The sequence below is a fragment of the Diabrotica undecimpunctata genome, chromosome 3 (genome assembly GCF_040954645.1).
Source record: "Diabrotica undecimpunctata isolate CICGRU chromosome 3, icDiaUnde3, whole genome shotgun sequence".
In the NCBI taxonomy this organism is placed as follows: Eukaryota; Metazoa; Arthropoda; class Insecta; order Coleoptera; family Chrysomelidae; genus Diabrotica; species Diabrotica undecimpunctata.
Window position 1 is genome coordinate 160,304,365 of NC_092805.1, and position 24,063 is coordinate 160,328,427.

Here is a 24,063-nt window from a genome sequence, read left to right on the forward strand (position 1 = left end):
AAAGGCTGCTCTTGATTGCTTGTCGTACGATCGGATTATCCTCTTGTTCGTGGAGTTTATGTGATCTCGACTTCCAGTAGGCGAGAAGCTCACCTAAGACTCTGTGGTCAGCCAGGTGCCACCGATAATGCAGAATACGTTAAACAATTCGAGTTTTCTTACGTGAATAATATATATTCGTCTTATATGAATAATTTGTCTAGTATTCTGAGCACGGTGGATGCCTTGGATCTCACAGCGATGCCGGCCCTTCACGCCTCAATGTGTGGCCAAGTTCACACTCCTCAAGATATAGGAACGTTAGCAGAGTGTTGACTCTTCGACGGCCCTTCACTTCGCGCTGTCACCTCTCGCAAAATAATCTCAAGTCCCGTAGAGACTTTTATTATTTCTGTCGAATGGTTTTGGCGACGAAAAGTCCACCTGGGGCTTTTATTTATTCCCATTGCCTTATTTCTTAGCATTAGTGCTATTTTACATTCCTCGTCGAACCAGTCTTCTTCTCTCTTCGCTCCTGTATTGCCTAAGCAAACATTAGCTACTTCTGTCATTGTTGTTTCGATTTTACTCCATTCTTCAGTCTTTTTTAAGAAAAAAAATCAGTATATTTTTTATTTAAAAAGTACATATTGATTTAGTATCAAAATTTCTTATCGTATTTCGTATCATTTTCATAATATCTACAGTATGTTAAAACAACACTGCATACGCTATAGGTTAGGCAGTCACTGCATAGGCTAATTCTACTACGCGCATCTCCATAAATTCCCCCATTACTCTATATTACCAATTTTAGGTACGTAAAACTATTACTTTTCATAATCGTTTCACATACAGTATTCAATAAACCGAGCATTCCAGTCAAAAACATGCCAGCGACGGCATTACTTAAAGGTCTCTGTCGTTGATTATATTTGGTCTGTCGCAAAAATTTGGCGCGGACTTTACAAATTACAAACATAACTGATACAAAAATATATGATGGAAACAAATACAGATCCTTCTACGGATTAACTCATTACATATCTCGGGCCCTGTATCGGATTCTACCATCTTAACATCGAAAGTATCTGGTTCTTGTGGTGCCTATGCGTTCCGAATTTTGGCGATCATCATAGCAATTTTGACTTTATTTACAGTAGCCCGAAACCGCCCCGCGATCGTCATGTTTAACCAAGTTTTGAGGTTATGGAGTCAAGAAATACGTCGTCCTCCCGAGTCTCTTTTAGCAAACGCTTTTTCAACAATAAGAGATCTCCCATCATTTCGTATAGTATGTTCAAAATAGTCTAATTTCTGTTTTTTTTTTTTGGTCGTAATAAGTATTTAACGTTCTTTTCCCCTTCCGCAGTATTCGTCCCTAGGATTACATATCAAAAAGACTCTTCTTCATAGATGCCTCCAATAGATTCCAAGCTTCCACTCTTTTGTAGCATTTAAGTAGCCAAGAATTTGTTGTTAGACGTAGGGATAGATTAATAAAAATGGAGTTTAACTGGCCTTTGCTATCCGTTGCTTTATCTCTACAGAATTTTTGATTTATTATATAGCTCTAGATTTTTTTAATTTGTTGATTGTTTACCAATAGCTGAGTATTTCTACGACAGAGAATCAAAAGTGTATGGCAAGATATTTTTTTTGAAAGGTCTATAGGCGTTAAGATTCGTTGTTATACATGTATCTAATTAAGAAGAGAATATATTGAATAATAAAATATTTTGACATTCAAATTTTGTTTGCTTCTATAGTAGGCTACACATTTTTCAGTGCATCCTCGTAAACAGTTTAGACAGTTTTATATCCCTCTGTTAAAGCTTTCTACTGTGTAATTTGATTGCTATAATAGATAAGTAACGACATGTGTATGTATTTATTTGATTATGATTTACGAACTCGAAATGCATTATTAGTTATTTGGTTTCCTTGTTGATTAGAAGTTATATCAAAGTTGAGAAAATATTAACTTAACAGTTTCCGTTACGTTAGGTATATCCGGGGCTGCCAGAACGGATAAGACTCACTAAAGTTAACAGTCTTAACATTTTTTCGTTTTTATCATTCACCTAATCAAAATTTGTGGAACACTGTTTATTTAAAACAATATAATCCGCTGTAAGGTAGACAATTTATGATAGGACAAAAATAAATACCTGGGAGATTTCGAAATTGTGAGAGTCACTTTGCTTTTGTTTTATTTTTAAACAGAGGTTATTATAAAATGCTAGTTATTTTATATTTTATTACGAAAAAACTCGACAAACTGACTTGTATATACAGCAATGACTTTAACTTACACAGAAATGATTATGTTTTATAAAGACGCATATTAAATAAGATTATGTTAAAAAATAAAATAGAAGAAGATATTTAATTTTTAAAATGATTGAAAAACCAATTCGTATGGGCCACAATTATCACTACAGTTTTGTTCTTCGTCTTCCTCTCTATAAAGAATTTTGCTTGTTCATTGATGTATTGATGTCTCTATGGAAGATTGTCATTCGATCTTTTGTGAGGTCGAAGGATACTTCTACCGTGTGGTGGTTTATTTGTCGTTATGTTGACCAGCCTGTCGTCCTCACTCTAACAGTGTAACTCCTAGGTATTTGGTCTCCATTACTTACTCAATGTTGACGCCATCGATTTCCAATTCACATCTAATTGGTTCTTTACCAATTGCAGTTATTTTAAATCGTATGGAAAATAGTTCGTAACACGATGCCGAATGATGGCGACGTAGATGACATTTGCCGTAAATTGTAAGAAAATAATACAACAGTCCGAAAGCTAGAACAGATCGAATATTGGGCTGAAAAAGTTCATTTAAATGCTGATGCTCTGTCAAGACGGCCATGCAGTGGAAAACACAAGATCTCTAGTTTTAGTTTATTTGGTTTTTTGACGAATTCTTTGGTTTTTTTATTTAAACTCAAATTTTTCTTGTCTCCCTTTTGGTGGGACATACCGATTCACGTGGTGCACCACACATAGGATATAACATGGCTACTACCACGAAGAAGCCAGCATCTACCTGAGAACCACAACTTCAGCTCACATCCAAAATTCAGTTACAAACAAATATTCAAATGCATGAAGCCAACAAGTGCCTGAAGACTGCAACTATATCTTACATCCGGAAGTGAGAAGAATATATTTTGCCATGAGTATATTTTCAGCTTCCTGTAAAGATTTAGACATGATTTGCTTTTTGGTTGATATTAAATTCATTTCTTTATGTACAATAAATTTCAGATTTGTATTTAAGATAAGACGCATCTACACCTGAGAAGCAAAGCTAGTCGAAGCGCAAACAATTATCACCCAATGATATAGGTAGTAACTCAACTCCTATTCATTGGTGGTTATATTGTTACATATCCATCCCCACGTTGGGCGCCAATGTATGACAATATAACACCCAATGTTATAGATAGTAACTGCACTCTTATACATTGGTTGTTATATTATTAAACAATCTATATATTTTCTGAAGAAGTTGCCTATAGAAATTTTCACTTAAAAAAACTTATACAAAAAAAAATCATATTTAAGCCTAAACAATGATATCAGATCACTTACCCATAACATCTTCTCCGTCTTCTAACAAGTACCCGTCATTTAAAAAACTAACGGTTTTCTCTGAGACGTGTACCATTCCAGGCTTTCCAGTAGACTCCATTTTATTTGCTAGAGTGACGTCATTGCTCCAAACATCGAACTTAAACCTTCTCGTTCCAACGATCCCACATAAAACTTTGCCAGTGTGAATACCCACTCTCATATTGACACCTGTATTCTTCTCATGGTCAAACTGTTTAATGGCTTGAATCATACCCAATCCCATCTCGACGCAGCACTGGGCATGATCCGACCTAGCTTCCGGACATCCACTGACGCAGTAGTAACAATCACCTAAAGTAGATATTTTCTCACAATTGTGTATCTTACACAAAGAATCAAACCTTTGGAACAAGTTGTTGAGAATATCTACTAATTCTTCGGCACTTTTGCTACCGGACATTTTCGTAAAACCTACAATGTCTGCGAATAATATACTGACGTTTTCCATGTTGTCCATGTTGAATGGTCGAAATAACGATCTAATATCATTGGTTGAGTCTGAGGATTGTCTTCTCGTAAAATTCTCGTCTTCTTTCTTTAACCAATCGGCAACACTTTTTGGCATAAGAGAATGAATCATATTCTCTTTAAGTCTTTTTTCAAGCTCCAATTGTCGACGAACTAGCAGACTCTGGCCGACTTTCATAAACGTATTTCTACTTCTTACATTATTCATTAGACAGATGTGAAAACCTATGAGATGTATAGCGAAATGACTGAGAATTTTTGCGCCCAAAGTTGATATATTAAAGTTGCCATTAGGTTCCAAAAAGTGGATCAGCAACTCATAAGCTACCGAATAAAAAAGTCCCAAAAAAAGACTGATATAAAGCTTGAGTGGTACAAGAGTATATAAAATAAATAACATTTGGATGCACAGGGCGAAATTTCCCACAGGTAACAGTTGTACAACAACTAGGAATGTTAAACTCAACACAGTGAGGAGTACGGCTAAACCAGAAGTTAACGAAACCATGTTCTTATCGAATGTTTTAGTGTATGTGAAAAAGAGGGACGTAACTAAGCAGAAGATTAGTACCACAATGAGGCTGCAGACCAAATGCCAATGACGATCATCTCCCAAAAAGCCGACTACTAGGAAATATGTTAGCCACGTCGTGGAAATCACAGTGAGATATATCAGAGCGTACCTGAAACAAAAATGTTTGATAAATATTTTTTTATCATATGGAAAATGCTTTTTTTTAATTTAAGATTATTTATATTGCGATATGTAATATGTGATACCAACAGAGAATCTATAAATATCGAAGTGATATTAAACTAATTTCTGGTTAGCATTGGTGGTAGGAATTGTAGGAAATAGAAAGAAATACATCGTTGCCAAACATTAGAAGGATCTACTATAGTTTAGTTTCAAAATTGTAGACACTAAATTCCAAGAAATGGTGATGATCATTCTGAGTTATTTTTGGTCTTCCAGTGGAGTATAAAAATATTTTTGTAAGAGTTTAAAAAATTATATATAGTACCTTTCTCTCTCTAGCGCTAAGAAATTTCTAAACAAATATGTGGGGTATGGATAACAAAAAGGCAAAATATACATACTGTATGCTCAAATTAAATAAAATAATTAAATTTATCAAAATTAAATTTACGTGAAGATGTGTAAGAGGTAAAATTATTGCATATATTACAAATTTTGTAATAAACTCTGGAATGCCGATATATCAGATCCACAAGATCTGGTATTTTTCAGTCAAAAAAGGAGATAAAAAACAGCCAGAAAACTACAGAGGTATAAACTTGGTAAATACTAACCTAAAACTTACAACTAAAATTTTACAAGTGCTAATAACTCAGAGGATAAGTTTAGCAGATGAACAACAGAGTTTTCGTAGTGGAAGATCGTGTACAGATGCAATATTCGTTATAAAGCAAATTACTGAGAAATCACTAGAGTATAATAGAGCAGCATTTCTGTGTGTGATTGACTTGTCAGAATAGATGGACAACTTACAGAACCTATACAAATAGGCAGCGGAATAAGACAAGGGGATTTATTGAGCCCCATGCTCTTCAATTTAATCATGGATGAATTATCAAAAGCGTTAACAAAGAAAGAGGATAGAGAATGGGAAACAAAGAAATAAAAATATTCTGTTACGCAAACGATACAATATTGATAGTCCAAGATGAAGATAGTCTGCGAAGACTGGTCCACAGATTTAACATAAGAGCAAAAAAATTTAATATGACAATCTCATCTCAGAAAACTAAAACAATAGTAGTCAGCAAAGAACCAACCAGATGTAAAATAGAAATTGATGGCATCAGTAGTGAACAAGTAATGGAAATAAAATACCTGGGAATTACACTGTCTAGCTATGGAGACCCGGACAAAGAAGTGAGCGATCAAGTACAAAAAGCAAATAGACTGGCCACAACGCAAAGGCTACTGGAAACGGCAGAGATGAGAGCACTGAGGAGAATTACAGGAAATACGCTGAGAGATCGAAAGAGAAGTGAAGACATTAGAAGAAAATGTAACGTACAGTGTATAAATGAATGGACACAAAATAGAAAAAAAGAATGGAATAACCACAAAAGCAGAATGGATGAGATCCGTGTCGTCAAAATAGCAAGAGATAAATCACCAATCGGCAAAAGAAGTTCAGACGACCGCGCAAAAGATGGAGTGACAACCTTCCTTCTTCTTAACATGCCATACACCAAAGTGCGTAGGCGACTATCTCATTACTAGAATTCTGTTCTTGGCGGCGTGACACAGCTCGCCTGTATTGTGTATTCCTGTCCATTCTTTAATATTCCTTAACCAGGATAATTGTTTGCGGCCGGCTCCTCTCCTACCTTCGATCTTCCCTTGTAGGATTAACTGTGGTATTTCATATTTTGCTCCTCTCAATATGTGCCCAAGGTAACCAATCTTGCGTTTTTTAATTAATTCAAAGAGTTCTCTTTCCACGCCGGCTCTCTTAAAAACGTCATCGTTTCGAACTCTATCCACCCAAGGTATGCGCATCATTCTTCTCAATGACAACCTTCCATAGAGGTATTAATCCGCCAATGAACACTCAGAATTTCTTATAAAGAAGAAGAAGAACAAGCTTGAAGCGGATATTAAATATGCTATTCGAAGAAAATTCCATGCTTTCTTTCTCCGAAATGAAATTTCAACATTAAAGAAAGTCGCAACCGAAATAGATTCCGACAATTTGATACCCAAAATATCACGACGTGTACCATTGCAAACGTTAAATATATACAAAGAAATAGGAACAGTATTCTTATAGAAAGAGAAGAAAGATATTATTTTGTGACGGAAACATTACCTGAAAAAAATCCAAGACTAAACTCCAGATATTTCGATGGTCTGGTCATGTAGTGAGGATAAATAATAACATATTGCCAAGAAGAAGTTCGCTCGTTCTCCATAGATAGTAAAATGTAGGGCAGAAGACCAATAGGAAATAAAAAAGACCTAGGAGGAGAGCGGCGCGAGTCCACCATAAAATAAATTATGGGACACTGAACGGACTAAAGTCCTGAATATAAACCAATAATAATTAAAACTGCAACCGATTATCACCCAGTATGTTATGAAAATAACCTCGTGTAATAATCTACTCGAAAGTTTTGAAATATTTATATTCAAGTTTATAACGTGTTTGGCACAACTGTTATTACTATTGAGTTATAGAATAGCGTGTGGGCAGATTAATGACTTCCAGGTCTAAAAAACAAACCGAGGGAACTATCTCTATATATTTTTAGATTAAAAACTTAAACCTTCGACACTTGTTTGTTGTTACTGCATCTATATTCTAAAAATGTTATTAGAAATAAAACCTAGAACACTGAATTAATATAAGACTTTACACTTAAGCACTTTGATAGTTAATTCTTGTTTAGTTTAATCGGTGTACATTAGACACGACATTTTTTAAAATACCGCAATCAGTTTTATCCATAAACAGTATCATATGTATAGGCGTAGTCTTCATACCTGAACACCAGCGTCCCCTATTGGGGTGTGATAATATGAAATATTAACCCTCGAGCGGACGCGTCTATAATTATCGCGTGAGTGGACGCGTGGTGCAAATATGCTACCAGCAGCAAATTAAAGTTCTAGAACTATTTAAATGGCTTATAAGTAAATAAAGTTTTAGGAAATTGTTTTAAATATTTATTAAACGAATATTTTACATAGCAAACAAATAAACAAACACTGTAAACATAAAAAGTTAGTCACTTTCATCAGTTTCCACTAAATTGGTTTTACATCGGTGACAGGTAATCGTAGTTCCACTGTGCTCTTGACAGACAAAATTATCACATTTGTCACACACTTGTGACGTAAATTTATTTTTCTGTCTTCCACATATGACGCAACGTCCCCGCTTTTTTCTTGGTACATCATGTTTTTGTGCCTCTTCTTTAGGTTTGTAAGTCGTTAAAAATAACTGAATATCTGAAGGTAACGACGACATTTTAGACCTTTTCTCTAAGTGAGATTTCATAAGTTGAAATGATAAATTTTTAAGAAAAATTCTTCTTGGCCTTTTTGCGTTGTTTTGGTTACTGTTATATAAAATCTGGGCATTTATTCCAGCAACATTGAAAAGAGCATAAAATAATGCTAAGGGCCACCTTCAGGTGTTTCGCGAAACAGCATATTCCCCACATAATTGGTCGACTGTATCGACGCCACCCTTGGTCTTATTGTAGTCAAGAATTATCTCCGGCTTTCCAGTTCCTTTTCGTCAATTTTTCCATCATCATGCATAGTAGAAAGTAATACTACAGATTTTGACTTTTTCGGAACGTAAGACACCATACACACCTCTTTTTGAAAACCATGGCACGAAGATCCAATTGCACGATCTTTGTGGGGCAAAAACTCAGGAGGTATTTCTGATTTATTTTTTCGCAGAGTACCAATGGTTGTAATTTTTTGTTTCAAAAGTGAACATGCCAAAGGATAGCTGGTGTACCAATTATCGGTGGTCAGATTTCTATTAGTACCTTTTATATGCGCAACTAGGCTGTTTACTATATTAGATGGAGAGTTAGATTTACAGTAGGGCCCCTCAGATTGTTTGCCACAGTAAACTTCAAAAGCACTGGTATAATAAGTTTTGGCATCGCAAAGCGCAAAAATTTTTAAACCGTATTTGGCCGGTTTATTCGGGATATATTGGATAAAGCTGCATCGTCCTCTAAAAGGTTCCAGTTTTTCATCGATGGTTACATAGTAACTGTGATTATAATATTTCTTACAGTTGTCTGAAACTTGTCTAAAAATACTGTAATTGCCGCCAGTTTATCCAATTTTTTACGTTGTTCTCGTGTTTGTTTATCGTCAAACCTTATACATCGCAGCAATAATTGAAACCGCCTATAGCTCATGCAGGCCCTCAAAATTGGCAAACCTGTTCCGTCATTTGTCCACAGTTCCTGGACATTAGTCTGACTTCCTTTTTTAGTACCATTTAGAAACAATAATCCAAACAAAGCCATCATTTTAGATTTACTTGTAACTTTAACTGCTATTTCTCTGCTATAATTAACCCCCTTTCTCTTTTTTTCAATATACAGATTTGTAAAATGCATATCATTTATAATGCTATCATCAATTAATTTCAAAAAAGCCTCAATCTCGGTGGGAACGTTTTTTGCAGTCCCTTTCGGACCAGGATTCGTTTTTAAAAGATTTTTTGAACTGGTCTTGGAAGTTTGTGAATGGTAACTAGTTTTTCTCCATTTGGTTTTCTTGTTTCTACCGGTATAAAAGTTATTACCGATTTCGCCAGGGAGACTGTCAGAATATACTTCCATATCAGAACCGGAGTCACTAGCATAAACAGCCTCATTTTCCTCAATGTCTTCCAACTCTATCTCTGAACCTGAATTATGGTCTTCTTTGGTTACAATCTCTCCATCTTCTTCGCTCCATTCTCCGTCATCTGAGTCATTAATTTCTTCTATATCAAACATATCTTCTAAAATTTTTCGAAGCTCTTCCTCCGTAAGTCCTTTTGCCCTAAAATAGAGTAAAATGTAAGTTTTGGCAACGCTGTAATACAAAGAAACTGATAAACGACATTTTTTTAGCAATCTAAAATTAGTAGTAGCAGAAAAAATATTATTATATAAAGAAAAAAATAAAAATTAATTTACTTACATGACTGGACGCGTGGTATCAAAAATGATCCAATTAAATTTAAGTTGCCGTAGACAAAGACGTTAACGAAATTAAATCGCACAAATTCAACTAACACTTCCTCGACAATTTCTAGGAAGATACTGAGAGGTATAAAAACAAATAACCCAATAGTCACGCGCCACCCACTCATAAAGTAATATTGGTAGCACTATTGCACCAGTGCCTCCACTCGAGGGTTAAATACAAAGTATTTTTTATGATTTTATATCAGAAATTACACTCTAAACTCTGGTATATAATTAGTTGAGAGCTATGTTTTGTCTTCAAAGCAGCAAGGCCATGAAATCCGGTTTCTCAATACATAGACCAGGGCTGATCTGTTTTGAGGTGGATGTGAGAGATGGCATTCTGATTTTTGCAGAAAAAATTGTGTAATAACTTCAATAATAATAATTGACTTCAATAATATTAATAAAAAAATTAAAATATTTAAAAATAATTAAAAACATCGCTTTTATTTTCTTTCCTTGCTTATAACTAGACTTCGGCAAATATGCATATTGCATATTTTGCATATTGTGCATATTTTATGCAAATATTTCATATTTTGGCATATTTGTATAAAAGTTTGCATAAAGTGCATAAAAGTTCAGATTTTTATACTGTATTTGAAAATTTTTAAACATACCAATTTATTTCAATTCTTGTATAAAATTTTGTAGTCATTTTAATCAAGAAATGATCTAAGTACGTAATCTCTACAGGTACAAAACATTTACAATTTCAAAGAAGATCAATTTAAGTAGCCCTCAACATTCTTAGAAAGTCTCGGTCACTGAGGCATTCATTTATTGGATAATCGCTAAGGGTTCGCTCATTTGCATTTTATGATCTAATCCCCAAATCTATCTACAATTTATTGTATCTTAACAGCAGGTAAACGGCTAATAGTTTTGTTCCTAATTTAGGGATTTTCCAAAATCTCCCAGTTTATTGAATTAGGTACCTAAACATTTCTAATTTGATGCTCAGATTTGTAAATCATTTTTGTTTTGATATTCAAAGCGTAAACACTCGTTGTGCGTAACAAAAAGGAAGATTGTGATTTTATAATGCCTAAAACAACCAGTGCTTCAACTTGGATTAAACCTTATAAAGAGCTGTCTATGGATATGGGAAAAATCTACTGTTCAGTCTGTGGCAAAATTGTAAGTATCTAATATTTTCTATTAAATATCTAATATTTCATACATACAGGGTGTTTCCAAATGACACTTACAACGTTTGACTGTAGATACTTCTCGAAAAATTGAACAAAACGATATAGTTAATGAGGGGTCAAACTTATTTACTTTTCGAGATACAGGGTGTTAAAATTAAAAAAAATTAAATTCTTTTAGTTAATAACAACAATAACTTTAAAACCAATAAACGTATTTACTTGAAATTTAGTACTCGTAGGTTGTTTTTAAATGAAAAATAGCTTCCTTTAGTGAGAAAAAATTGTCCATGGTACAATACAATGGTGTGTATTTAGAAAAATTTTTCACCTTTACTTTTTTTTATGAAGTCAGCTATTCTAAAACACAATTATTTTTATTGTAATTGAATTAACAAAAAAAAAACTTTTGTTGAATTTTAAAATAAGTTATATGATGTACTAATGGTTAGTAACAAAAACTAATTTGTGGATTAATACTGCATTTAAAACACTTAGCGAGTGTTTTTTTTTTCCAAACCAGTTATTTGACTAACCAAAAACACCTTGTATATTTTTATATTTTAAAGGTTGGGTTAAAATAAAGGTTTTTATTTTTATTTATAGATAGCATGTGAGAAGAAATTTCAGATAGACCAACATGTGAGAACTGCTTCACACATTGCAAAAAAAGGAAAAATAGGAGGAAAACATCAAACTTCAATGGCTAAATGTTTCCAATCTACTTCAAAAAAATTAGATGAGCAAGAAACTTTTAATGAAGACTTGTGTCGCGCATTAGTGTCTGCAAACATACCGCTTTCAAAATTAGCAAATGTAAATTTTAGTTCGTTTCTAAAAAAATATTGCAAACTTAATGTTCCAAGTGATCGGTCTCTAAGAAGAAATAATGTGAACGGGCTATACTCGTCGGTGTTAATTAATATTAAGGAAGAAATTGCAGATAATTATTTTTACATATCTGTAGACGAAACCACTGATTCCTCAGGAAAGTATATTGCTCATTTATTGATTGGTGTTCTTAAAGAAGATACCTTACCAAAATCTCATCTTATTTCATGCCAGCAACTTGAGAAAACAAATGCTTTAACAATTTCGCGTTTTATACAAGAAACATTAGCAACTTTTTTTCTTCCGACAACTATTCCTTCTAATAAATTACTGCTTATTTTATCGGATGCTGCTCCTTATATAGTGAAAGCAGGACAAAATTTAAAAATATTTTTCCCAGATTTAATACATGTTACTTGTGTAGCGCATGGATTAAACAGAGTTGCAGAGGAAATACGAAAAAAGTTTCCTCTTGTAAATACCATGATATCCAGTGTCAAAAAAGTATTTCTTAAATCTCCTATAAGATCATTTTGTTAAAATAAAGAACATAATTGATACGTTAACAGATGAAAGTTCCCAATCTCTTTTGGATTCTAAACAAACTTTTCAGAGTAACTTGCTTCAACAAGAACTTTCATTTATAAAATCAAATTTTAGTTTTGTTCAAAAAACAATTACTCAGTTAGAATCACCAAAACTGTCATTGTTCGAAAGTACAGCATTAATAAAAGAATTTGCGTTATGTTGTCGGAACGTTAGAGGTAATATTGGAAAAGATATTTTAACAAAATTTGAAGCTACTATGGAAAAAAATAAAGGTTACCATATTCTTTCTGAAGTAGTCAGTGTTCTAGCTGGAAATATTTCGGAAACAATTAATTTAGAACCAAATGTTTTGGTTAGTTTGAAAAATGCTCCCGTTACATCAATTGATGTTGAACGAAGTTTTTCCATATATAAATATATGTACTCAGACAGAAGCCACAAGTTTTTGTTAGAAAATTTTGAACACCACTTGGTCATTTATTGTTACCATAATTCTAAATAAGTTTATTCATACTTAAAAATGATGTAGTTACTTAAAATAAATGTAAATCTTAATGAATAGTAGGAAATATTTAGTTATGTACACTTTTTTTTAAATAAAATTGTTACTATTTTACGATTTTTTTATTTATTTGTATGCATATTTTGTAAAATATTTGCATATTTTCGGGTAAACACGTGCATATTTATGCGCATATTTTCTACATTTTTATTTGCATATTTGCCGAAGTCTACTTATAACTTTTAAACTATTTATTTTGGAGCAAAGTCGTAATGAAGTACAACAGCCATAATTTAATTTCCCCGGGGGAGAAAGCAAGCCTGTTCTTATTCAATGTTTTTCAATCACTTAGATTGCACTTAGGACCTTCATAATCCGCCTAGATAGGGGAAAGTGGCCGAAATTGTACCGCGCCAATATTGTACCACCGCTGTATTTATCCTTTATGAGGAAGCCAGAGCGCTCTTATGTCGTTTAGCGGAACTAGTTACTACCTAGAGTTGAGTGCTGAATTTTTACAACGTTCACATTTGTCGATTTTGTTTTATCGAATTTTTTGTATTTCATCGTGTTTCAGTATAGTTTTCTAGTTCCATACGTAAGGTTACAGCATCTGTAAAGGTATGTGCAAACCATTTTTATTCATGAATACAAGAAAAGTGTATTTAGGTGTATAAAACTGAGTTGTTTCCCTTTGCCGGACCATTTTTAGGTTAAGAATCGTAGTTTATTTTAGATACCATTGGGTATTTAAGACGTACTTATTTTCAAAAATAAAAAAATAAATTACACACACCGTTCCTGTGGGTTTTAGATGTCCAAAGGAAAATATGGGACTTGGAATGTGGATGACATGAGCCGGGCTCTTCAAACATTTCGTAATGGAGACATGGGATTAAATGAATGCTGCAGTTAGTATTGAGTCCCTAAGCATACCTTGCTCCGTCACCTTAAGAGGACCGATGTCAAGGGCAAATAAAGAAACGAAGGCTTTTGGCCAAGGCAGTGTGTTACCAACAGCAGTGGAGAAGGAGCTGATCACATTTTAAAACTGGAGACGGATTCTCTAGATTTAAAACTAAAGAGATTCAATAAAAAGAATGTTTATGTCTTTTTTGACCTGGAAAAATGAGAATAATATTGATGCAACTCGCATATTTAACGTTGACGAAACGGGTGTCACCACTGCAGAACAAATGCCAAAAGTTTCTCGAACAAAAAGATAAAAGGCAAGTTGGGTCAGTGTCCAGTGAAGAACGTGGAGTCAACACGACAGTTGTTTGCAGTGCGAGTGCTTCAGGAATTTACGTTTCACCTATGCTTATATTTAAGCGTATGCGATTGAACAATGATTTGGCTACATGATTAGTGATCTCTTTGTAAAATGGCTCCAGCATTTTATTGATTCTGTAAAATAATGCGTGCAGCCTTTGGATATATCATTCTATAAGCCTTTCAAAGGCTACTACACTCAATCAGTTGAAAAGTTGCTTCGTTCTAACCCCAGATTATGTGTTTCAGAACTTCACGTCGCTGGCTTGATTTCTAAAGCTTATGGGAGAGCAGCAAGCAACGAAATTACAGTCAATGGTTTACGAACTAGTGGAGTATGTCCTGTTGATCGCATGATCTTTAAAGATCATGACTTTTGTGTGGCTGAAAATTTAAATGACCACGAAGGCAGTGAAACTCAGGAAGATAGTGAAAATGAAGAGCCTAATGAGACAAACAGGGAACCACTTAGGTCTACAACGGGAGCTAATTAAAGACAGTTTACTACTACTACTACTCCTAGTGGCCCATCGCACCTCCACAGTTGAGGAGCGATGGACCGATAACGTGCCAGTGCATTATATTTTTTTTTGGGTTTAAGAATTATAATTTCTAGTTTTTACTTATACCAAAACAAATACCAATGTTAAGTTATGTTATACAATTTTTTTCTATTCTGATGTTTATTTAATAAAGAAACAGGCTTCAGTTTTCTAAAAGGTGGTCCATCTCTCCTCCCTTTACCCTATATAATGGTTCCTCCTCTGCACAAAAAATGTAATACTACAGAAGGCAACAATTACAGATTAATTTCATTGATAACATATGCAAGTAAAATCCTTATACAGATAATAAATAATGAGTTAGATTAATTTAATAACTTACGGATTCGTAAAGGGAAGTGAGACGGAGGTATTTCAGTACGTGGATTCAAGTTATCTAATCTTTGCTTTGCCGATGATACATTGTTTAGATACCAAAGAGAGGAAAACTTGTGTTGGTACTCGAGAAACTAAGAATTAGTGAGGAACATAGACTACGAATTAATAACAATAAGAAAAAAGTAATAATTATCGATAAAGCCAACAAGAAAAGAATTAAAACTCAGAACATTATTAGATATGAAGTGGACAGTTGTATTTATTTAGACAGTGCCATAAACAAAAACGGCAATAGTGAACAGGAAATTCGATGACGTATACAGACGATGACGAACTAGAACATGAGCTCTCAAATATCAAATGGGATATAATTGGACTGTGTGAAACTCGCTTACCAGGAGAAGTATGTACCATCTTAAAATCTGGTCACCACCTATACCAGAAAAACTCCGTAGAAAATCATCACATAGGCGGTGTAGCGTTCCTGATAAACAAACGAGCTCCCTATAAAGTAACGAAGTTACTTTATAGGTAGACAACAGCAAGGAACCAAGAAAAATCACACTTCGTAATAATCACAGATTTTAATGCAAAAATTGGAACAAAAGAAGAGGGCGACACACAATATATCGGTCGCTTTGGGCTGGACAACAGGCTACTTAAACAACGAAAATTTATTTTGTCTCAACACTTTCTTTAAAAAATCTAAACAACGTAAATGCACATGGATCAGCCCAAACAAGAAAACTAAGAACGAAATAGACTATATACTCTCCAATAACAAAAACATATGCACCGACGTGACAGTACTAAACAAATTCTATACCGGAAGTGACCATAGATTGGTTAGAGCGAATATTAAAATACAGACGAGAGTAGAACGAAACAAACTTATTAAATGAGAACGATACCCAACCACCGATGTCCTATTTCAAAAACAAACGGAATACCAAAAAGAGCTAAGCACAAGACTAAAATCAGTAGAGACACTGAGACAAATGGATATAAACGGACTAGCCAATAAAATAAAAGTAACTGTAACAACATCGGTTAAGAAAATATGCTCAAACACGAAAACAGCCAAAACATCTAAACTTCAACCTAATACAATTAAACTACTAAAAGAAAGACGAAACAGAACAGATCGAACTTCGGACAGCTTCAAAAGTTTAAACAAAAACGTGAAGAAAGAAATTAGAAACGATCATAGAAACTATACTAACAATCTAATAAAAAATATAATACAAGATAACTGCAATATGAAAGTACTCAAAGCAAAAAACTCAAACGGCACAAGAAAAATCATAGAAATAAAAAATGAGAAAAACGTCACCGTCCGAGACAGAAAGGAAATAAGCGAGGCCATTGAAAAATTCTACACTAAATTATACTCGGCAAATACACAACCACAACAACGACGTACTGAACGAACAATAATTAACACCGGCTCAGAAGAAATACCGGACTATGAAATAACCGGAAATAACCGACTATGAAATAAGAATAGCCCTAAATCAACTAAAAACGAATAAATGTCCGGGAGAGGATAAAATTATAATCGAAATGTTGAAAATTGGTGGAAGAAAAATAGAACAGGTATTAAATATTTTATTTAATAAAGTAATTGATGAAGGAAAGATTCCTCAAGAATAGTACAACTCCGAAGTCATTTTACTATTCAAGAAAGGAGACAAAGCAAACATCTAGAATTACCAACCAATATCCTTGCTCTCACATCTGTATAAATTACTAACTAAAATCATAACCAACCGCCTAACACATAAGCTCGATTTCTATCAACCTATCGAGCAGGCTGGATTCAGAAAACATTTTAGTACCATAGACAACTTGCACACCGTAGAAACACTGATAGAAAAATGCAACGAGTATAATGTTTAAATTCATATGGCGTTCGTCGATTTCCATAAAGCATTCGATTCCATCGAATTATGGGCAGTGCTTGAATCTCTAGAAAATGCACGTATAGATTCAAGATACACTAACATAATTAAAAACATATATGAAAATGCCACCATGCAGATAAAGCTGGACGAAAGCACAAAAACTAATCCCATAAGACTACAACGGGGAGTAAGACAAGGACACACCATCTCTCCCAAACTATTTATCCTTGCTCTAGAAGACATTTTTAAGAAACTAGAATGGAACAATAAGGGTATCAACGTCGACGAATCATACTTAAACCACTTGCGATTCGCAGATGACATAGTTTTAATAGCCGATAATATCCAAGAACTAAATGATATGTTACAACAATTAAATGCAGTTTCAGGAGCGGTAGGCTTAAAAATGAACTACAGCAAAACAAAAATACTGAGCCGAGACCAGACAAATATAACAATACAAAATCATACCATAGAAAATGTTGAACATTATGTATATCTAGGTCATGTTATCAAACTAGGAAAACCAAATCAAGATGCTGAAATTAAAAGAAGAACACAACTGGCATGGGGCGCTTTCGGCAAATTAGCATATATCTTGAAAAACACCTCCATTCCTGTAAACTTAAAGAAAAAGGTGTATAACACATGCATACTACCAGTTTGTACTTACGGCTTGGAGACAGTAGCCCTTACCAAAAAATCTGCTAAAAAATTAGAAACAACGCAAAGAGCAATGGAACGAATCATGCTTGGAATATCACTAAGAGACAAGATTAGAAACACCGAGATAAGACGTAGAACGAAGATTAGGGATATTGTGGAAGAAATTACAAAAATTAAATGGCGCTGGGCAGGTCACGTAGCCCGATATAATGACAACAGGTGGACACGGAGAATTCTAGAATGGAGACCAAGGACGACGACAAGAAGCATGGGAAGACCTCAAAAAAGATGGGTAGATGACATAAGAACAGTGGCAGGTAAACAGTGGATTAGATTGGCGCAAAATAGACAAAGATGGACGCAATTGGATGGAAAATGGTTGACAAAGAAGAAGAAGAAGATACAGACGAATAGAAAGAAACGCTATGTTCAACCTCACCAAAATGTGGAAAAACACATACTAATAAGATCAATGTATGGAGCCCTCCATGGTCTTGGATAAAAATACTTCGAATATCTTCAATATTGCAGGTGCTGGCTGTACAGGAAAATGTAATCCAACCACTACAAATACAAATATAAAGCAATGCATCCATTTTGTGGCTTTAACTTTCTCTATGATTTCACATAATAGTTGCATTGCTTCTATAGTGATTATTTCTCAAGTTAATCTGATCTTTTCTACCTTGTCTTTACCGTAGTGATGATGACCTAAGTCAGAAATTAGTACTTAGAATTGTCTTCCATTTTTTATACCTTTTTTCATTATTTTTTGTGAGTTACGACATTATTGCGTGCTTCTTTTGTTAAATCGTTAGCGTTAAAAGGTATGAGTATTAAATACTCTATTTTAAAGAAAGACGCGCAGTAGAATAACCTCAAGATATGTATTTATCTTACACTCCCGGTAAAATCAATTTAATTTTTCGCTATTTTGATCATTTAACCCTGAGAATCATTTCGCAATCGTCTAAAACCTTTTGAAATATATAAAAATATTAAAATAGAATGATGTTAAAATAGACCAATTGGATTTTCCTTTCCATAACGTTGCGCGCATCTAATAACATATCATTATACTTTCACGCATGAAAAAGTTCATAAAATCAATCATATCGGTGTCTGGTTTTGTACACAAAAGTATGAAAATAAACATGTCTGGTTCTACAGATATTTATAAGATGTTAAAACTACAAGAGTATTTTTAATATCAACCATAAATTATATTTCTGCTTTTTGCGATTTAAAAATTACTTTAAGAAAATATAAAAGAGCAGACATACCAATCGTACGTGCTACGATAATTATAAAGATCCATTTTTTCTTAAGAGAAAACGTTTTAGACAAACACTAAAATTGCAAAACTAAAATTTTATTTAGAGGTATCTTTTTTGATAATTGAAACTGTTTATTCATGTCATTCACTGTCATTCTGTCTTTTACATTATTTGCGAGAATTTTACTAAGGCTGTTATTTGAGTTTTAAGAATTATGAAGAAGTGGTACATGCAATGAAGCAATTAAAAAATAATACAGCCTCAAGGACGGGTGGAATTTCGGCAGAATTATTAAAAACGGATGATCAGAACTGTGGGGAAGAATTCGTTATCTAATAACATTAATTACTATTTAAATGGGAATAAGCCACAATTAAAGGTTAAAATACGTTTATTGACGTTTCAATTTCCACTTCGGAAATCGTTCTTCGAAGTGGAAATTGAAACGTCAATAAACGTATTTTAACCTTTAATTGTGGCTTATTACCATTTAAATAGTAATTAATTTAAAATGCCACAAGAAAATAGCTTCAGAACAATACTAATAACATTAATATGGACCAAAGATCAAATGTGGGAGAAATGGCAGTTGCTCTTTTACAGCCAATCTATAAGAAAGTAGATAAGACGAAATGCTAGAATTATAGGCCAATTACTTTGCTCAATGTAGTATACAAAATTCTTTCTGTTCTTAGATATCTATAATAGATTATTATAGAGTAAGATCCCAGAGCGATCAGACATAACTTATTTTCACACAGATGAAACCTTAGAGTCTCAGTAGCGTCTCGCGTGCTTTGAATACCTGCGTATTTATGAAACTTGCTGAGTGACACCTGGGCAGGTACCAGGTGAGAAAGGTAACTAAAAATAAGAGCTATTTAACTTAAATTTACATAATTGATTTTTATACATATTTTTTAGAATATTATTTTGAAAATACTGTAATAAGTGTTAGACATTTGTCATGGACCAGTACTTTTGTCAGACGCTTTAAAGCTCCGCTAAAATTAAATGAACTTTACTTACATTTACATGTCTGAATTTTAAATATGTTATTAATGGAACTATAATAAAGTTATATTTAATCAGTTAGACAAATTAAAATGACCAAATATCCCTCAAACACAAAAATTAGGTAACCAGAAGTATGAGCGCTCGAGTGCTGTGCTTGCATTTCAGAGTGAGTGAGACGTCTATAACTCGGTTCTCCTTCTTTAACTCACAATCTGTTTCACTCTACGTTATTTTTGATCAATATTTCTCTCCTTCGATCAAAGGCTACGAAAGAGGCCTTCGTCATGAGTCTACTCAATTAGATTTCAGCATTTCTGGTTCCGATCAAGTTAGACCGTCAGATTTTTCGCAAGAACTCAAAAATATCAATTTCAAACAGGCCCTCGTTGATTTTTTTATTCAACACTGGACATCTGATGAAATGGTGCCATTTATTGAGAATAAACGGATATTAGTTAATTCTAAACTGTCATTCTTACATCGTTGATAATAATACAGTTTTATCGAATGTTGATGACAATTTATCGTGTCCTGATCCTGAACATGAAGAAGCTGACACTAAAATTGTTTTTCATATTGGTAATGTATACGTTAAAGCAAATTTTGTTATTAGATGTTCTGATACTGAGATTGCGATAATTATGTAACGATATATGCATAATTTAAAAAATGATGATTCGAATGTATGGTTAAACGCAGGCACCGGAAATAACCAGAGATACATTAATTTGACAAAGGTTTACGAGTACTTGGGACCATCTTTATGTAGAAGTTTTCCAGGGTTTCACGCTCTAACTGGATGTGACTTTATTCTTGTCTTTTTTAAAAAGGGTAAACATCCGCCGTGCTAATTACATTTTATCATATGGAATAATGCAAATGTAAAACAACCAACCATTTTAACTCCTGAACACAATGGGTAGAGATTAGAAGAAAACCAATATCACTTCCATTGGTTTAATGGTGACCAATTACCAGCAAACGTTAGTGAATTCCTTCAAACTTCAGGTATTATACTTTGATTTCAGGTTTAGAATTTATTATGTTTGTGATTTTCTGCTTTTTAATTCTTTGAACTATTTTTTGCAGAAGAACCAGCCAGCAACAACATAACTGATAATGATGAAGATGATGACTCGGATGAGCAGCATCATGATTGGTTGAATGATGAAAATTGTAATAATTGCGACAATGAATATGATGATTAAAATATGAAAAATGTTTGTTTCAATCAATCCCAGTTGAAGATTTTTTACAAAAATTATTATTTTTTTAATTATCCTAACTAGTATCCTTTTACAATAAAGTAAATATAATTACTATTTAAATGGGAATAAGCCACAATTAAAGGTTAAAGTACGTTTATGGACGTTATTAAAATGCCACAAGAAAATAGCTTCAGAACAATAAAGAGTAAATATAATTTCTTATGAAACCAAATTGCTCCGATTTATTTAATTATCCCAAATATATTCAATGCATTAATTTATTTTAATATTTATCTTAATGCTAGAGTTCATCATATTAAAATAGAGATGCAAAAATATTTAATCGGATAGAAAACAGTAAGTATTCTTAATGTAGGTATTTGAATTTTTTACTCTGAGGCTCATGCGCACAGCACTCTCGCGCTCATACTTCTGGTTAACTAATTTTTGTGTTTGAGGGATGTTTGGTCATTTTAATTTGTCTGACTGATTAAATATAACTTTATTATAGTTCCATTAATAACATATTTAAAAATCAGACATGTAAAAGTAAGTAAAGTTCATTTAATTTTAATGGAGCTTTAAAGCGTCTGACAAAAGTTCTTGTCCATGACAAGTGTCTAACACTTATTACAGTATTTTCAAAATAATATTCTACAAAATATGTATAAAAATCAGTTATGTAAATTTAAGTTAAATAGCTCTTATTTTTAGTTACCTTTCTCACCTGATAACTGCCCAGGTGTCACTCAGCAAGTTTCATAAATATACGCAGGTATTCAAAGCACGCGAGACGCTACTGAGACTCTAAGGTTTCATCTGTGTGAAAATAAGTTATGTCTGATCGCTCTGGGATCTTGGACTATTAGATTCGGTGATTATCAAACTGGGTTCAGACCAAATAGAGCCACCACAGACAATATATTCATACTAAGAACGATTCAAGAAAAAGCGTATGAATACGAAATAGAACTATATATCAGCTGACTACAGCTCTCCTTCAAGCCATCCTGCAAGGAAAAATATTTGAAAAACGAGGTCCAGAAAGAAGAACATCTTGGTTAAAGAACCTCACAATCTGGTTCAATACAACACATATGCGGCTTTTCCGCGCTGCTGCAGATAAGATAAAGATTGCCATGATGATCGTCTACATTCGTAACGGATAGGCACATCAAGAAGACAATACGTGACTGCTGTTGTGTCGCGTTGTCAACGCGTGAACTGCACGGTACTAACATGACCAGCAGCTCTAACAACGCTTGCCGTCGGGATAAGGCTCGATACACACTTGCGTCTTTGCAAGTAGTGTACACGCTGCGTGCGCCTGGCTTGTTTGTTTCTCGTTAATACAAATTGAGCAGTTTCTCGGCGTCTTAAGTCACATTACACCTCCCAATCAACATGGATAATCACAGGCAACGTGTTTGCATTTGCGTTTACCGTGTATGAGTATTTATATAATAAAAAGAAAGAAGTATGTGGGTGCATCCCTTAGTTAGGCCCATATGGCAGGTTGGTTTTTAACAGCAGCAAAACAGTTCTGTATTCACGTTAACAAACATCTCGCGGTTAATGTGTACTCGCTGATTGCCTAGCACAGACTGCCAAGCCACGTTCGCGGCGTCACGTCTGGCGTCCTCCCAGCCCACGTTGCTTGTAAGTCACTTGTTAGTAGCTTGCACATAGCGGCTCCGCTCAAGTGTGCTCTGTTACCCGCGGCGTACTCGCTACTTGCAAAGACGGAAGTGTGCAACGAGCCTAATACGGGCTCGCCGGCGGCAATGTCGTTCGTATAATTTACTTCATGGTAGTGCCATTGTCCGGTTGGGCTGACGCTAAAGCAACGCTGCTAGCATGACAACATTATCGCTCATGTAACAGGGTCCTTAGGCTCCTATAGTAAGACCAAAACGAAGAGAGGTCTGAATGGAACGACATAGCCAGACAGGCAAAGACACAGCCAGTGTTGTGATGCCAAAAGAAGAAAAAGGTTGCTAAATATCATTTTTAGTGCAGTCGTCAGAGATTTGACCCCTAAAAATCTACAAACAAGCTGAATTTTGCTGAGAATGTAATTTTGGGACCCCAAAAATGATTCAAATAAAATTTGATTGATCTCATGAGAATCATTTATAAAAACTGACTATCTGCGGCAAAACACAAAAATTGCATACGAAAGCTGCACCCTTCACCCTTAAAACGCATTTTGATTTTTGTCGATAGGACACTCTTATCAAAAGATATCAAATTTTTACCATCGAATTGATACAAATTTCTGACATTCAAAACTGACATTCAAAATCACCGGTCGCTTCAAGCGTTGTTTCTGAGAGAACGGTTCATTCTACACAAAAAGTGTTAATAAACAATTTTGTTTAAAATTATCTCAGCTATATTTTTTATTTGAAACATTTTTTTCTATGGCGTACAGATTTTTAAAAAATCGATTTTTTCCGTTTCCCAAATGACATTTTGCATAAACTGCACAAATCATAAGATTTAAGATCTTCCTGTAATAGAACAACATTATTCCAGGATTTAATTTTTCTATACAGTTTTACATCATCAGCAAACATAAGAACACTGCAATTTTTGATTTTTTGTACTAAATTGACCAGAGACAAGCAAAATAAAACAGGATCACAATGGGAGCTTTGCAGCAACCCTGATGATACTGCTATTTCAAATAAGGTATCACTCCCCAAGTTAACTGTTTGCGTACGGCCACTAACAAATTCCGAAATCCATTGAAAAGGGGGATCCACAATATCCTAAGCCCCTAGTTTTGGTAAGAGGACCCCATGGTTAACCCGATCAAATGCTTTGGAAAAGTCAGTATAGATCAAGTCAATCTGGAATTCCTCTTCAAAGCCGTAATATATATGATTGACATACAAAACTAGATTGACATCTGTCGACCTCCCTCTTAAAGCTGAATTATTCAGGATTAAAAATGCCTCTA

At 34.1% G+C, this 24,063-nt stretch overlaps 1 protein-coding gene across 2 annotated transcripts in view; it reads right to left on the reverse strand.

Moving 5' to 3' along the window:
- Ac13E (Adenylyl cyclase 13E) overlaps positions 1-24,063 on the reverse strand; it is a 45,620-nt gene that overhangs the window by 17,756 nt on the left and 3,801 nt on the right. For both annotated transcript variants that reach the window (XM_072527353.1, XM_072527354.1), the window contains exon 3: positions 3,580-4,772. In XM_072527353.1, coding sequence (XP_072383454.1) covers positions 3,580-4,772 — 1,193 coding nt within the window. The remainder of the gene's footprint in view (positions 1-3,579; positions 4,773-24,063) is intronic.